Raw genomic sequence first — 13,697 nt, forward strand, 5'->3', positions numbered from 1 at the left:
CTGTGGCCCTGTGGGAATGGAAGCCAATTAGCGAGTGAGACTTAAGGAAAGGGGGCAGGGAGTAGTGAAGCCATTACTTGAAGGGACTGGGTTTGTGCGTTGTATTTGCTTTTTCGAACTGCCCCTGAGGCCGGGATGTTATGAGTGAATGTATGGCATTTCCACGCCACGACCTGGTATCCGTATCCATTTCGTGACCATGAAGAGATCATGGGTCCAGAAGAATGTAATCATCCGTGGATCTAGTGGAATCAAGAGAGATGGATCCAGGGGAGAGGTCGATTGAGTCGATGGAGATGCTGGTGCGAGAGGAGAGTCGTTGCCATCGTCGCTGGGAAGCGCATGATGCGCATCAATGCTTCTCTTGGCATTGTGAGAATCGACATCAGAGAGGCAGCAACAACCATTTCTAAGAATAACGACCAGGACTCGAGTCTAGAAAGCTAGTTTTCTCTGTGAGGTAATCATGCATGCATGGTTCGTCAGTATTATTGTCCAGTCTTGCATGTTGCACACACAAAGCCAAGAATGGCTGTGATGGCAGATCTGAATCCAGTGCGACCTGATAGTTCAGTGGATCTCTGGTGGGTATGAATATCTGAATATCTCCCTGGGAGTTATACAATTCTAAAACACACTGTGCATGATCTACAGAGAATCACTTACCTTGACCCAGTGCTCTGATCTCTATTCGTGATACATGGCAACTGCTACGTACCACAGCCATTAGACAGATCAAAGGTCCACTGTCGCCGCTCCAACTCCCTCGATATCCAATTCATAGAACTCAAAATATCAACTATGCCTTGGCGGAATATCCACTAGACATATCAGTCTGAAATATGAAGCAAGGCCAAGAGACGGGAGGATGGTCCGTCTCCACACACCTTCCGAGTCTCAACGAAGCGAATCCACTTCGATGCCGACAAGGCAGATCGGTCATATTTATCTGTTTTATCTGTTATCTACGGAGTAATAGGCTTGACGTCTACGTACAGAAGGTGTGATTGATTTGCGATTGCAGCAGTGGATGGTTGGCATGATGCTCTAGCCATGCAGGCGCGGTGAATGTAGGACGTGGTTGTACAGTAGCCACGGGGGGGATTCCTTGGTACGTCCATATAGAATACCGCACTTGCTGCGCCTGCGCATTGAAAAACAGCAGTATACGGGGTAATGATGAGGTGAAGCAGGAATGGGCAGTTCATCATACTGATCACGATCCAGCAGAGGTCTTTAATCCAATTCCACAGTCATGGACAAGGTACACGAGGCGTTGACGAGCAACTGATAGAAAGCGAGGTTGCAGAACAGGATGCACCAAAAATGCTAGGGGAATGGTCATCATCATTTGTGTGGTCAATCTGGACGAAATGATGTTTCCATGTTGAAACCAGGACAAGACACAAAAAGGTATGCTCGGACAACAAAAGACTTATTCATTGCTCGTCGTTCCATACTCCCGTTCCATGCATAGATACGTACTTCAAACAAATACAAGTAGATATACCGACTTGAAGTAAAACGAAGGCCAAATTGAACAAGCCCCAACACGGGACACAAAGAAGACGCCTGATAGGATGGACAGAACACGCAATTCACATCATGCGGAAGACCAAGTCCGAGGCAAGTTCGGTTGTCGAATCTAAGAGCGCGCGGAAACCACGGCTGGAAGGTCGATCTGCCATTCGTGGCCGTTTGTCCACCGGGGAAGCCAACGGCGAGCTTACCATACTTTCTATTGGAGGACAGTATTCCGCAAGCTCTCTCACCTTGCACGCTGCATAATGTATAACGAGTTTCCGAAGCTCGTTGTCGCGGAGCTGAGTGGCCGAGGTTGGTGAAATCGGCTCCAGACGTGTGGTCTTGGCGTACGTGTAGTGGAGGAGGTCAAGGACCATTCTGGCCTTGGTTGCAGTCAAGGCAGCTCGCTCTTCATTCCGTTCGCCGTCTTTCGGACCAGGAAACGCTAGACGCAGCAGATCCGCGTGAAGCTTTCGGAGACACAATTGCGCCAGAGCGGGAATCAAGTATCGTACGGCGAAAACGTACAGCTTGGCGTGGAAGACAAGGTACGGGAGATCCGACTTGCTTGCATCCAAGTGTGTCGCAGTTGGGGTGAGAGGCCTTGTCCCGTAGGTCGAAGGATGATCAAAATAGTCCAAGCTCACAAACTCATCCCAGAGACCAACTCCAGTTGGGCGGCGCGAAAGATATAGCTGCTTGGCGAAAGAGGTGTCAATGAACGCTTCCATCGGGCTTCGGGGAGACACAACCTCTTCCTTGACTTTGACCTGCTTTTGACTGTCGTGATCAAGTTCCACCTTCTCATCGAGGGTGCCCTCGACCTTGGGAGGCACAGGGGTTGCTCGATCCCAACTCTCAGTATCCAAGGACAGTGCAGCAGCATCAGGGGACTCGTCCGCTCCAGTGGGCTCAGGAACTTCTACAACCTCCGCTACCTCATCTACTGTAGTAGGTTCGGTCACTGGGATCGGATCATCCAGCATTGTAGTAGTCTCGACTGTGAGGTGGTTATCAATCTGGCCGTTAAGATTCCCAGGAGGAGGGGTTGTTGGAGGAGTCAGGTTAGACACTGGTTCCTCGGCAGTCGCACCACCTTGCTGTTTCTTCTTGTCCTTCCTGGACTTCTTCGCTTTCTTGCCTTTCGAGGGCGCGGCGTCCCCGCCAAGCCCCCAGGGAAACCCCTCTTCGGCAGCAGGAGTGGCCAGAGGCTGCTCACTTGGCTCGTCACAGGTTGATGCCAAATCCTGTGGCGGGTCATCGGGTGCCGTAACATCCTCTCCCACGTCGTTGCTGCCATCCTTCACGCTCTCGCCCTCCTTCTGCTGCGCCGACTCGTTTGCGGCGGCAGTCTTCGAGGCCTCGCGATCTGGGACGTCCTGGTCCTTGTTCGAAAGCTTGACAGACGGGGGAGGAGATGGTGCTGGGGGAGGAACGGCCGAGGCGAAGGGATTGGGATTCGAGAACAGCCCATTGATCGCTGTGTCATTGATGGCGTCGTCTTTCTCGCTTTCGCGAGATCCCGGCGTGGGTACACTGTAATCGCCCGTGTAGGCATACTCGCAAAAGGCCACAAAGGTCTCGACATCCTCGTCCTCCAGAACGGCAATATGATGCTTGGACTCCCTGGTGAGGCCACTGTTCATGAGATGATCGAGCGGTTTCGAGACATGGCGGGCAAGCCCAGATTGAATTGTCAATTTGGTATGACTAGGCCCAACAAGGAACGTGAATGGTGGTGAATGGACGATGCTGTATCCAGGAGAGTGATTCGAAGAGTCAGTGGCAACGCTGTCATGGTTGGCAGGATGACTTGAGTGCTCGTAGCTTTTTTGATCATCTTGGATGTTTGGGATGGAATCAAAGTAAAGGCGTAGCGCAAGCAGGATGCCGAAAACAGAGATATCCCCTCCAGGCTGATCGACGAAGATGCTCCACTCACCTGCTCCAGTCTGGAGACGACTCCATTGACGATACTGTCCCGGATACTTCCTCCGCTTTTTCTTCCAACAAATGGACAATGCGATCTCACCAAGACAAAAGTGTGAGTAAGAACAGAGCAAACGCAATTGTCCCCAATTCCCCTCGCTCTGAATGCACTGCAATAAATACTAACAGCCCGAACTAGTCATCGTTGTCTCTTCAAATTCGAAGCCGAGTCCACGCGAACTGAAGTTTCTGACCCTGCGCCCTCCTATCCTTGCCCTCTGCAGCCTCATTTTCCTCTATCCAAACTAAAAAGAGAGGCTACAAGCGCGGAAATCGACCCAGATGGGTCAAGTTAGTCTGCTACGTGTGCATTCACGACGGGATTTAGGGCGGTTTGACCGCCAACTTCTATTCTCCAACGGTGCCAACAGCAACAACCCCCCCATAAACCATTCCTCCTTATCATGGCAGCTCGCAGATGGGCCATTGGCATACACCGTAAACCACACTGCCTTGGAGCCGTAGAGCCATACCTTGCCATTGATAACATTGACATGGCGAAATTCGCGGGATAGCTCAACATCCGCGACCCGTTTGAGACCCTGTGCAGCTAGGCTAGCTGTTCGTCTCACCCATTCTCGAGAACGACTGTTAGTGCTACTGGACAACGCAGCAGTACCATGGCAAACTGCTGATGGAGACTGTAACACGCGCAAGTCACGCGGGTAATAGATAGTTGCAGGCTTGCAGCGCTTTTCTCCCTTTTGATCCTAGAGGGGGGTGAAAGTAACCAAGCAAGATCGTTTGAGAGTGCTTTGAGTAGCATTAGTCTGCTCCGTTAGCGTTGACTCCTGCGTCGGGGACGCCAATGCCGGCTTCCTCGAATGGCTTAGATTGTTGCCCGATGAGTGCTGTAATTGCTGTTCGTCCCAGCCTCTTGATGACCCAACTGCGGGTCGTTTCGTGGACGCAGTTAGTTTGATACCCCAAAGATGCATGGAGCCATGGACTAGAGAAGGATAGTATTGACTGTTATGGTAATATATGCTAGCAGTCCTGGGAGTTCCCAAACTGGCTGGGTGCGTTTTCATCATCTGGCGGTGAGATTGGTGGGCTTCGATTACCGCTTCAGATCGTCAGGATATGGCTGGGTTTGCTGGGGCGGGTTTGCTACGAGCCTCGGTCTGATCAGTCTCGAGCCCTGGGCTGGAATATTTGAGCAACTAAATAGTGCAGCTCGTCGAAAGATATCACAGTCGGACTTATACTCAGGTGAACATGGGAATACAAGGTGCTATTACTACTGGCAGTGTACGTCTTGCAATGAGCGGCATGTCGCAGTCAAGCTACATATCCAATTAATATAGTTTTGCTCCATACATAGTCTTAAGCTATGAGTCTAAGATCAAGAGACACAGATCGACAAAGCGCATAGTGCACTTCCAGAATCCGTAATCAATGAATCAGGCGAATCTCTGTCCTGCCTGGTTCCCACTCCCGTAAGCCTTCACCGACACTATACCAGAACCTCAACCGCACACACTCCTGACGCGCAGCCTCGATATCCCCCCGTTCAAAGGCTTGTGCCAAGCTCTTCACACAATCCGCCACCCGCGCGTCATTCTCCTTCTTCAGCGCAGCAATGGCTTCTTCAGCCCCCGGGCCTGCACCGACATCCTCAATCGTCTCCTGAACCTCCATGACCTCCATCAGTGTCTCCGGGTCGAGCGCATGTTGGGTCGCTCCGTCTTCCGCGGTCACATCGATACCATGAATCTCGCGCAGAAGATACTGCGCCCGCTGTAGAGGGTCCGCTAGAGTCCGATACGCTTCGTTGATCCGGGCGGACAGCGCCTCCGCCCGCTGCTTCGCTGGTCCTGGCGGAAACTTGTCCGGATGTATCACATTCTGCAGGCGGAGGAACTCGCGTCTCAAATCGCTCAGAGGGATATCAAATGATGAAGCGGGAGGTGGTCCTGCCGGCAGAGTCTCGCGAAAAATGGTATAGTGGTTTGTAAGGTCTGGAAGGTTGCTATCCTGATTGCTCGTCTCGGTTGCTGTTGTAGATGAGGAGGTCGAGGCAAGTCGACGGGTTTGCAACGTCAGTCCAGGTCCTCGCGCAGGTTGAGCAGCCAAGATCCTCGGTCTCAGTTGGCAGAAAATGCACGCGCCTGTTGAGAATAGCGAGTGTCTCGCCTTCGTCCGTGACGGGGGAACTGCGGAGAGCAGCGATCGCTGTGCCAGCCGCTGCATGCGAAATGATGCGGCCATCTTTGCTTTTGGATGTATGTCTGTTCTCTGATGGCTGCAAGGATTCGTTTCTTTAGCGCAGTCTAGCGATTAGATCAGGAATGGTCGAAACACCTCTTGCGTCTGGGAATTACTCCGATGACTTTTCTTCCCGGTCAATAAATAATGAGATAAAGTAACCACGTGCCGCTTAGTCAACAATCGGCGATTGATCGCCGTTACGTCATTTATCCCGAAAACGCATTGTAAGGCTTCATAATCGATGCACATTCTCTACGAAGTAGTATCCGACCGATCTATGCTTCCGAGGAGGTATGTACAAGGGAAGCTAGAGTCCCTTAATGCCTAAGCTGGAACAATTAGAGATCCAAGTCTGTGGAAACTGGTAATACTCTATCCTTCGAGTGACCGGAATCTCGACATGGAGCATTGACTTCTTATTAAGCCGGGTCCGAAACAGACCCTACGCTAGGGAGCGTAAGGATTTATTGTAGGTATATGAGCCTGCAAGCGTAAATGTGGCCACATTGTCGATTGTGCTTATTTAGTCTTCATAAGTGCTATAGATTCACTCTATGCCCCAGAGCTTCACAGTCCGATCGTGCCCGCAACTGGCAATCCACTGGGCATCGTCACTGATGTCTGTGCTAAGGACATTGCCTGCGTGGCCACTCAAGGACTTGACCAAAGACCAATCATCCGCGCTGAAGATATTGACGTTCTTGTCGAACCCACTGCTGACGAAGAATGTGCCTGACTTCTTTGGTTGAACGGGGGTTGCTGGCGGTGACTGTTCGCTCGTCGTGAGCGTCGGGTTGCTGTCAACGTCCATTCGCCCGTTGCTTTCAGTGGATGGCAGATAAGATGCAGCCGACTCAGTGCCCTTGTACCACCGTACATCCGACACGACGCTTTTATGTGCGCCGATCCCACCAATATTGCGTACTTGTCGGAGGTCCCAACACTTGATCCAGCCATCACCCGAACCTGACAAGACACGGTATCCGTCTACACCCCAGTCGAGACCGTAAATTTCTCGGACATGGCCCTCAAGGATCATCACCGTGCGGCCCGTCCGCAGATCCCAGATTCGACCAATGCTGTCCAGACCGCCGCTAGCCAGCAGAGAACCGTCATTATTAAATGCCACGGTATAAACCTCTCGTGAATGGCCCTCCTGAAGAAGAAGCTCGACAGTTGTCTCAACGTCCCACAAGCGCCATGTCGTGTCGAATGAAGCAGAGGCGACGTACCGCCCCGAAGGATGAAATTCTGTCCGGCATACACGGCCGCTGTGGCCTGACAGTGTAGCTAGTGGTGTATCTTTATCCAATGACCACAGCGCCACGTCGCCCTCGCCGCCTCCGGAGACAAGGTTGACACTCGACTCGGACACATTCGACGTGGGAAGCGTTGCACCGGGGAACCATGCCAATCCACCGACACGATCCGTATGTCCCTTGAGGTTTGACTTCTCCTCCAGATTTGGTACGGTGAGCAAGCGGATACCGCCACCCCAATTGCCCGCAGCGATCGTCTTTCCGTCTGGCGCAAAGCGACAAATGCTCACAGGGCGATCGCCCGCAATCTGCGACCCGTAAAGGTCGAACCCTTGCAACTTCTCCTTGATCGCTTTGCGATGCTTGATATGTGTTCTCAATGGGATTGTAGATTCCTCTCGTAAGCGCTCTACTCGTGCTTTCGCCCGGGGTAAGGAATAGCGGGCGATGGCTTTTCGGGCGTTGAGTAGCTCCTTGGAGCCTTCTGTGTAGAATTCTTCCTGTTGTTCTGCTTCCTCTTCCGCCTCTTCAGCTTCCTCTGTTGTACCTCGCATAGATATATCACCTTCCGCGGTCGCCGCTTCCTGCCTCTCGGCCAGATCGGTCAGAAGCTCACGCAGTCGGTCTCTCCGGTCCACGGGGCCTTCTCCAAAAAGAGTGATCGGTTCCCCGAGCTCTCGCAATCGTGCGCGCACACGGCTATCATCCGTCGGGACCGCCATGGCGGCTGCTCGTCGCTTGCGCTCGAATTGGGATAGAATGGCAGATGCTCGTTCAGCGGGTATGCCCGCTGCAGCAGAGGGAATATCATAGTCGCGGTCGACGGCTACGATGGACACGAAGAGTCAGCCAAAGGACTGAATACTCGGGTCGCAACCCAAAGTCAGATCGAGGGAAGTTATTACTTACGAATATTTGCCAGGTCAATGCCCATTTCCGTATCCTAGCCAACCCAAAAATCATTGGACGTCAGTGGAAGGATTCCTGAAGAGAGCCTTTGACTTCATAATGTGAACATAGGTAGATCAATCTAGGATCTATATGGATCGAGAAGCAGAGGGCCAGAGAAAGAGAGAAATCCTCATACCTCAGACTCCTCCACGTACGCCTGTCTTGAAGGGTGCATCATCTTGGGCAGTGAGAGCGCAGATGCTGGCGGGGAGCTTGAGACAAAACTTGAATCAGAAGGATGACTTGGTTATTAGGTCGTCTTTTCGCCTGAGATATAATCGCAGAGAGTAGCAAAAGATTTTCCGATGGATACTTCTCAGTCTGAAGAGCCACCGGTTGCTCTTCTGGTGACACCGCAGTACTAGTGGAGGCCAGGAAAGAAAACGCGGAGACGACGTTATCCATGATATTTTCAACAGTCCGTCAAGGGCGGATTGTCCGTTTTGTCACCACCACAGGTCGTTCCTCTTGGAAAATATTCTCTACATGACCAGCTTCCCTTGTGCAGTCTATCCTTGCAAGAAGCTCGATTGTCATTATTATTCTTTTGCAAAGATCGGCACATACGCTGAACCAATTCATCGAGAATGAACCACATCCAGGCTGCTACGGGTATGTCAAACCTCCCCTGCATCAACTATCTAACTCCCTTCTTCTTTTGCAAACTCCAGAACGCGAGATTATCCATTAATGAGTCTTTGTAAAACTAACAGTTACGTCTGGAAGTGTCCGTACCGAAATCATCTCATCCAATCTCGGTGTCAAACTCCCTTATCTTTTTCCCTTGAGGCGGTTGATGACGCCAGGCGGTCGGCGATCCCGTCTTATTCTGTTTCCATCAGTCATGGAAGGGAAAATTCAGCAAGAATGACTATCCATGATCTTCTCAGAACCTCTGGCTGATCCAGTGATCGGCCCAGTGGCTTTTCTATCCAGCGAGAAAGTCCCCAATTGCCTGGAAAAAGCGTAGAGGACTTCATTATCGCTCCCTTTGTTATCTCCCGACCATTCACTACCTGTCAGTCCGGATCAAAGCGGTTGATCCGTGACGGTCGGCTGCTTGTTCGGTATCATCGCCAAGCATTTCTCACCATCCTTCAAATGGTCCAGCAGAGAATATCGTTGTACAGAATTATTCTGCTGGAGGGTCTTGGTATTGTGAGGAACAGGGCCCTCCGGTGACGATCCTGCTCTTTGCCGATGACCCCGTTGGCCTCCTCCGGTAGAGCCTGCAGTTCAGCCTGCAGTAGCCTACAAACCGTCGCAAGAGACAGATTAGTCTCTTTTGCGACATCTAGCACAATATGGTCTCGACACTTACCGGACTACCTCTCCTCCCTTAGAAGCCAGCGACTATCTGCATCATACCTCCCACGATCTTCGTGCAGGACTTTTCATGCAACGTCATCGTTCAGTCTCGATGCTCCGCGCATCTCCTACTGTGTGGCCGCCTCGTCCTCTCCAAAGACCCGCCGTTTCCACCCTCCCACCAATTTCCACAATTTTAGACCCGAGCTTCACGATGCCATCGGCGTGGTCCCAGAAGAAATCGATCCGGCCACCAGACGCAAGAGGAGACCAGACAGTGGGGAAGATGCTTTCTTTGTGAGCAGAGTTGGAAGTCGAGACTCCGGCGCCATCGCGTTCGCGGTCGCGGACGGAGTTGGAGGCTGGGTGGAGTCCAAAGTCGACCCAGCGAACTTCTCCCACGCTCTGTGCCGCTATATGGCGCTAGAGGCTCTATCTTGGGACTCGTCGACCGACAAATTGCGGGCCAAGAACCTGCTTCAGTCAGGATACGACCAGCTGGTGGCGGACAAGTCGATTCGGGCTGGTGGGAGTACTGCGTCGGTCGGGGTGGGCTTGGAAGATGGTCAGGTCGAGTTGGCCAACCTAGGTGACTCGGGCTCGATGCTGCTCCGTCTTGCTGCTGTGCATCATTATTCGGTCCCACAGACTCATGGCTTCAACACACCATATCAACTGAGCATCATCCCCCCGAGAATGCGTGCTCAGGCCTCCATATTCGGCGGCTCTTTCTTGGAGGACTCGCCGCGCGACGCGGCTGTCACAAACCTCCACATGCAGCACGGCGATGTGCTCATGCTAGCGACCGATGGGGTCTACGACAACTTGAACAATCAAGACGTCTTGAAGCTCGTCACAAGCCGGATGATTCTAACCGGGGCATGGACCGCCACGCCCGAATTGGGAATCAAGGTATCGGATGATCTCGGAGCGCTGACCGGCCCTGACGGCCTCGCTTCTCTACTTCCCTGGCCATCCTCGTCTTCCAAAACGTCGGCGGCCGACACTTCCACGTCAGGCAATGTCGCGCCATCCAGCCAAAATCTTCAGCACCATACGCTCCAGTCTCTACTCGCTTCCACAATCGCTGGCGAAGCCAAACGGGCCAGCATGGATTCCCGACGGGACGGCCCATTTGCCAAAGTAGCCCAGCGCTATTATCCCGGCGACTGGTACCGAGGCGGAAAGGTGGACGACATCTGCGTTTTGATCATTGTGGCTGTTGAAGAGGGTCGAGGTCATGAATCTCGCTAGACTTCTGAGTTTGTTTAGTATTAACTCACAATCTGCGTTTTGGCGCTGTAGTTATGTATAGAGCCTGCCGGGTCCACCAGAGCTGGAAATGGGTGTCGCGCTGTATCATATGAAGTTATCTGCCCAAATAGCATCAAGCATAATAGAATAGGATACCATATATTATCACGTTATCAATGATGTCTCTGGACAACATGCTCGATGGAATTTCATATGAATAACTTTGTATTGTGCAAGGACTAAATCTCAACCCAAAACAAGAAGCTCGCGAGACTAAACTAACATTCTGAGACCTAATCAAAGAAAAAGAGACCCGAGAGACCCTGTCACATCGAAAGGATTGGAGAACACCCCAAGCTACAGAGAAGCTGCGAGGCCTGCTTATTCCCTTCCTCATCTTGTTTAAATGCACTTGATACCCTTTCACGGTGTCTCTGACCATGCCACACAGCATTGCTTTCAATCCATAGTATCCAGTTCCATTTGCAGACTTGCCACTGTCACTGACCAGTGAAACAGGAAAAGATAGACAGAGACAATAAGGGACAAGGCCCCTTGGTAAGAAAAAGAGTCAAAAGGCTTTTTGAGTACTCAAATCTCCACTCATCGATCGGCGGCGGAAAAGGGACATAGGAGATATCAGTGGGAATTCCAGCCGAACATAAAATGAGCAGGAATGCCCAAAACTGAAGTAACAGGCGCATTATTGTAAGCATAAGAGGTACAAGTAGAGGAGAGAAATCGGTGAACGCATATGGACAACCATGTGTGCCTATGTTCACGCTGCTGCTTCAACAGCTTTCTCTTCTGCCTTCTCTTCTGCCGGTTTCTCCTCGGTCGCCTCTTCAGTCTTGGGAACTTCTTTTTCGGAAGCTTCCTTGGCTGGTTCAGGAGCTTCTGCCTTCTCCAAAGCAACGTCAACATCAGCCATTGACTCGTCTTGTGGTTCCACCGAATCTTGCTTGGCTGGCTTGATCTCTTCTTCCTCCTTCTCCCCTTCGGTTTCAGTCTTCGCTGGCGTTTCGACGCTGTCCTCCTTGTGAGCTCCATTAGCCTTTGGCTCGGCCGGTGTTGTCGTGGTATCCGCATCGAGCACATTCTTCCACTTGGACAAGATGTTGATAGCACGGCGACGGAACTGGAACTCCTCATCCCGAGGAATAGAGTTAAGCTTCACAATCATTTTGAGAACCTTGTTGATTTTGGTCGCGCGGATGATCGAGACCTCGAGATCATCAGCAACCTTCTCAAGTCTAGTAAAGTAGCTAGACATGGTAGTCATCTCCTCCTCCTTGGGGGGCTGATCACGCGAAATGAAGCCCTTCTGGAGTCTGTGGCGAACAAAAAGAACTGTCTTTAAGTTAATCTGGGTTCATGATGAATCTTCGGATAGGTCGACTTTACCTTCTTTCTGTTTTCTTTCCTTGGCCTCCCCCTGGTCGACGTGCTTTTCTGGCTCCTTCGGCGGAGCGCCAGCATCCTCCTCGCCCTCGTCACTGACGGCACCTTTGCCAGTCTTCTTGCCGCTGGCTGTCTGTTTAGCCCTGCTGGCGCCAGTGGCTTTCTTCTCAGTCTCGGTTGTCGGGGTCTTGGGGGTTGTCAACTTCAACTTGGTGGCAGTCTTGGGTGTTTTAGCAGGCTATAACACCAAAAAAAAAAAAGGCATGTTAGTCCGGCGACCGTGTAAAACTGACAATGAGTAATGGAGAGTCATAATTCACCTTCTCAGCTTCGCCATCGGTTTCTGCGTCCTTCTTGCGCTTCTTCGAGCTCTTTGGCTTCTTGGGCTCGTCCGCACCCTCCATGTCAATGTCCTCCAGGTCATCAGCAATGTCCATGCTCTTCCGCTTGTTCTTCTTGGCTTCCCTTTCAGCCTTGGCCGCTTCCTTGGCAGCCTGTTGCGCTTCCTGCTCTTCCAACTCCTGCTGCAATGCGCGCTGATGATCAGCCAGGAGATCCTTAAAGTATTGCAGATCGTGACCTTCTGCGGCTACGGCATAAGCAGCAAGAAGTTGTTTCGATTTGCCCTTCTCGGGTACGTCTTTGCAGGAGGCGGGATCGAGCGGAGTCAGGTCTGTGTTGGGAATCCAAGCGCTGGCTTTTCCATTAGCCGCCTACTCCATGGAGATAGACAAGTTCGACATGGCACTTACAACTCGTTTGTTTCGAGGAACATCACAGGGAAAGTTCTCTCATGAGCTCTCTTGCCTCCGTCTGCATAGTCTTCTCTGTAGGTGCCATCGGCCCGCATGGCGGTCACTGGACGCGTGCTCAGTAGAGTTTGAGGAAGAATTTCCTCGTCACAGATGATAGATGGCCAGGGAGGAAAGCTCCGCAGGCGCGCGAGATAGTACTCGCCGGGCTTCGCGTGCAAATTTGCCATGCGAGCTTGCGACTTCTTCCGGCTCAGCTTGGACTTATGTTCGGGGACACCGCTAGTGGATTTGCGCCTCGAGCCTCCAGACTTCTTGGAAGATGGAGGAGCTTCTTGAGCCTCGGGCGCTGTGGTAGCCTCGGACTCTGCAGGCGCCGCGGCGGTCGCTTCCGGTTCCTTCGCGTCAGTAGCCTCTACAGGTGCCTTGGACTCTTCAGCCGGAGTATCCGTCGATTCTTTTTTGTCTTCAGATACGTTAGCCTCGCCTGATAGACAGTGGAAACTTAATTAGTAATTAAAGTCTCAGGTGAAAAGCGAAAGCGAGGGACACCTTGCCCCTTCCCAACGACAAAAAAAAAAAGAAACGACAGGGAAAAGTGCAAGTCACGACACGATGGTACTGAGAAATTCTTACCGGATGTCTTTTCCTGGGTGCCATTGACCTTCTCTGTTTCTTGCTCCTTGGACGTCTCTGGAGCTGATTCCACGGGCGCAGTCTTGGCCTCAGCAGAAGGAGCGCGCTCGACAGGCGCCTCGCCAGCTTCGGTCCTAGAGACAGCAGGGGTAGTCTCGGCCATAGCGTGGAGAAAGCTCAATTAAATTCAGACCAACGTTGAACTGAAATGCGGTTAAAGGAAGCCGAGGCTTTCAATGAAGGAGGTGGTGGGAGGATGAAGGTGGTTTGAGCCGGGAGATGTGGTGGAGAAGGTCGCGACGCTGGGAGGCGGGAAGTTCGAACAACGCGTTGCGCTTGGGGGGAAAAGGGAGTCTCCCAATCCACAAATGACGCAACGGACGAGCTCAACACAACAACGGTCGAGATCAAA

The 13,697-nt window shown here is 51.9% G+C and overlaps 5 protein-coding genes across 5 annotated transcripts; 1 reads left to right on the forward strand and 4 right to left on the reverse strand.

Annotated features, from left to right (window-relative positions):
- Positions 1–1,598: 1,598 nt before the first annotated feature.
- Positions 1,599–3,492, reverse strand: Aspvir_003087 (uncharacterized protein; the record flags this gene model as incomplete). Its single annotated transcript, XM_043274674.1, has 2 exons — positions 1,599–3,276; positions 3,467–3,492. The coding sequence occupies 2 exons, from the start codon at positions 3,490–3,492 to the stop codon at positions 1,599–1,601; spliced, it is 1,704 nt and encodes a 567-aa protein (XP_043130609.1).
- Positions 3,493–4,908: 1,416 nt separating this feature from the next.
- On the reverse strand, positions 4,909–5,724 carry Aspvir_003088 (J-type chaperone JAC1; the record flags this gene model as incomplete). The annotated part of the gene is made up of 1 exon (XM_043274675.1): positions 4,909–5,724. One exon carries the CDS (start codon positions 5,722–5,724, stop codon positions 4,909–4,911), a length of 816 nt encoding a protein of 271 aa, XP_043130610.1.
- A 547-nt stretch (positions 5,725–6,271) lies between these two features.
- Aspvir_003089 (putative pre-mRNA splicing factor) lies at positions 6,272–8,112 on the reverse strand (the record flags this gene model as incomplete). Its single annotated transcript, XM_043274676.1, has 3 exons — positions 6,272–7,809; positions 7,893–7,926; positions 8,071–8,112. The coding sequence occupies 3 exons, from the start codon at positions 8,110–8,112 to the stop codon at positions 6,272–6,274; spliced, it is 1,614 nt and encodes a 537-aa protein (XP_043130611.1).
- Positions 8,113–9,134: 1,022 nt separating this feature from the next.
- On the forward strand, positions 9,135–10,496 carry ppmA (type 2C protein phosphatase PTC7; the record flags this gene model as incomplete). The annotated part of the gene is made up of 1 exon (XM_043274677.1): positions 9,135–10,496. The coding sequence occupies one exon, from the start codon at positions 9,135–9,137 to the stop codon at positions 10,494–10,496; it is 1,362 nt and encodes a 453-aa protein (XP_043130612.1).
- A 778-nt stretch (positions 10,497–11,274) lies between these two features.
- Aspvir_003091 (PWWP domain protein) lies at positions 11,275–13,448 on the reverse strand (the record flags this gene model as incomplete). The annotated part of the gene is made up of 5 exons (XM_043274678.1): positions 11,275–11,846; positions 11,901–12,135; positions 12,218–12,590; positions 12,650–13,136; positions 13,286–13,448. The coding sequence occupies 5 exons, from the start codon at positions 13,446–13,448 to the stop codon at positions 11,275–11,277; spliced, it is 1,830 nt and encodes a 609-aa protein (XP_043130613.1).
- Between the last annotated feature and the right edge of the window lie 249 nt (positions 13,449–13,697).

This window comes from Aspergillus viridinutans, assembly GCF_018404265.1.
Source record: "Aspergillus viridinutans IFM 47045 DNA, scaffold_13, whole genome shotgun sequence".
NCBI classification, from domain to species: domain Eukaryota; kingdom Fungi; phylum Ascomycota; class Eurotiomycetes; order Eurotiales; family Aspergillaceae; genus Aspergillus; species Aspergillus viridinutans.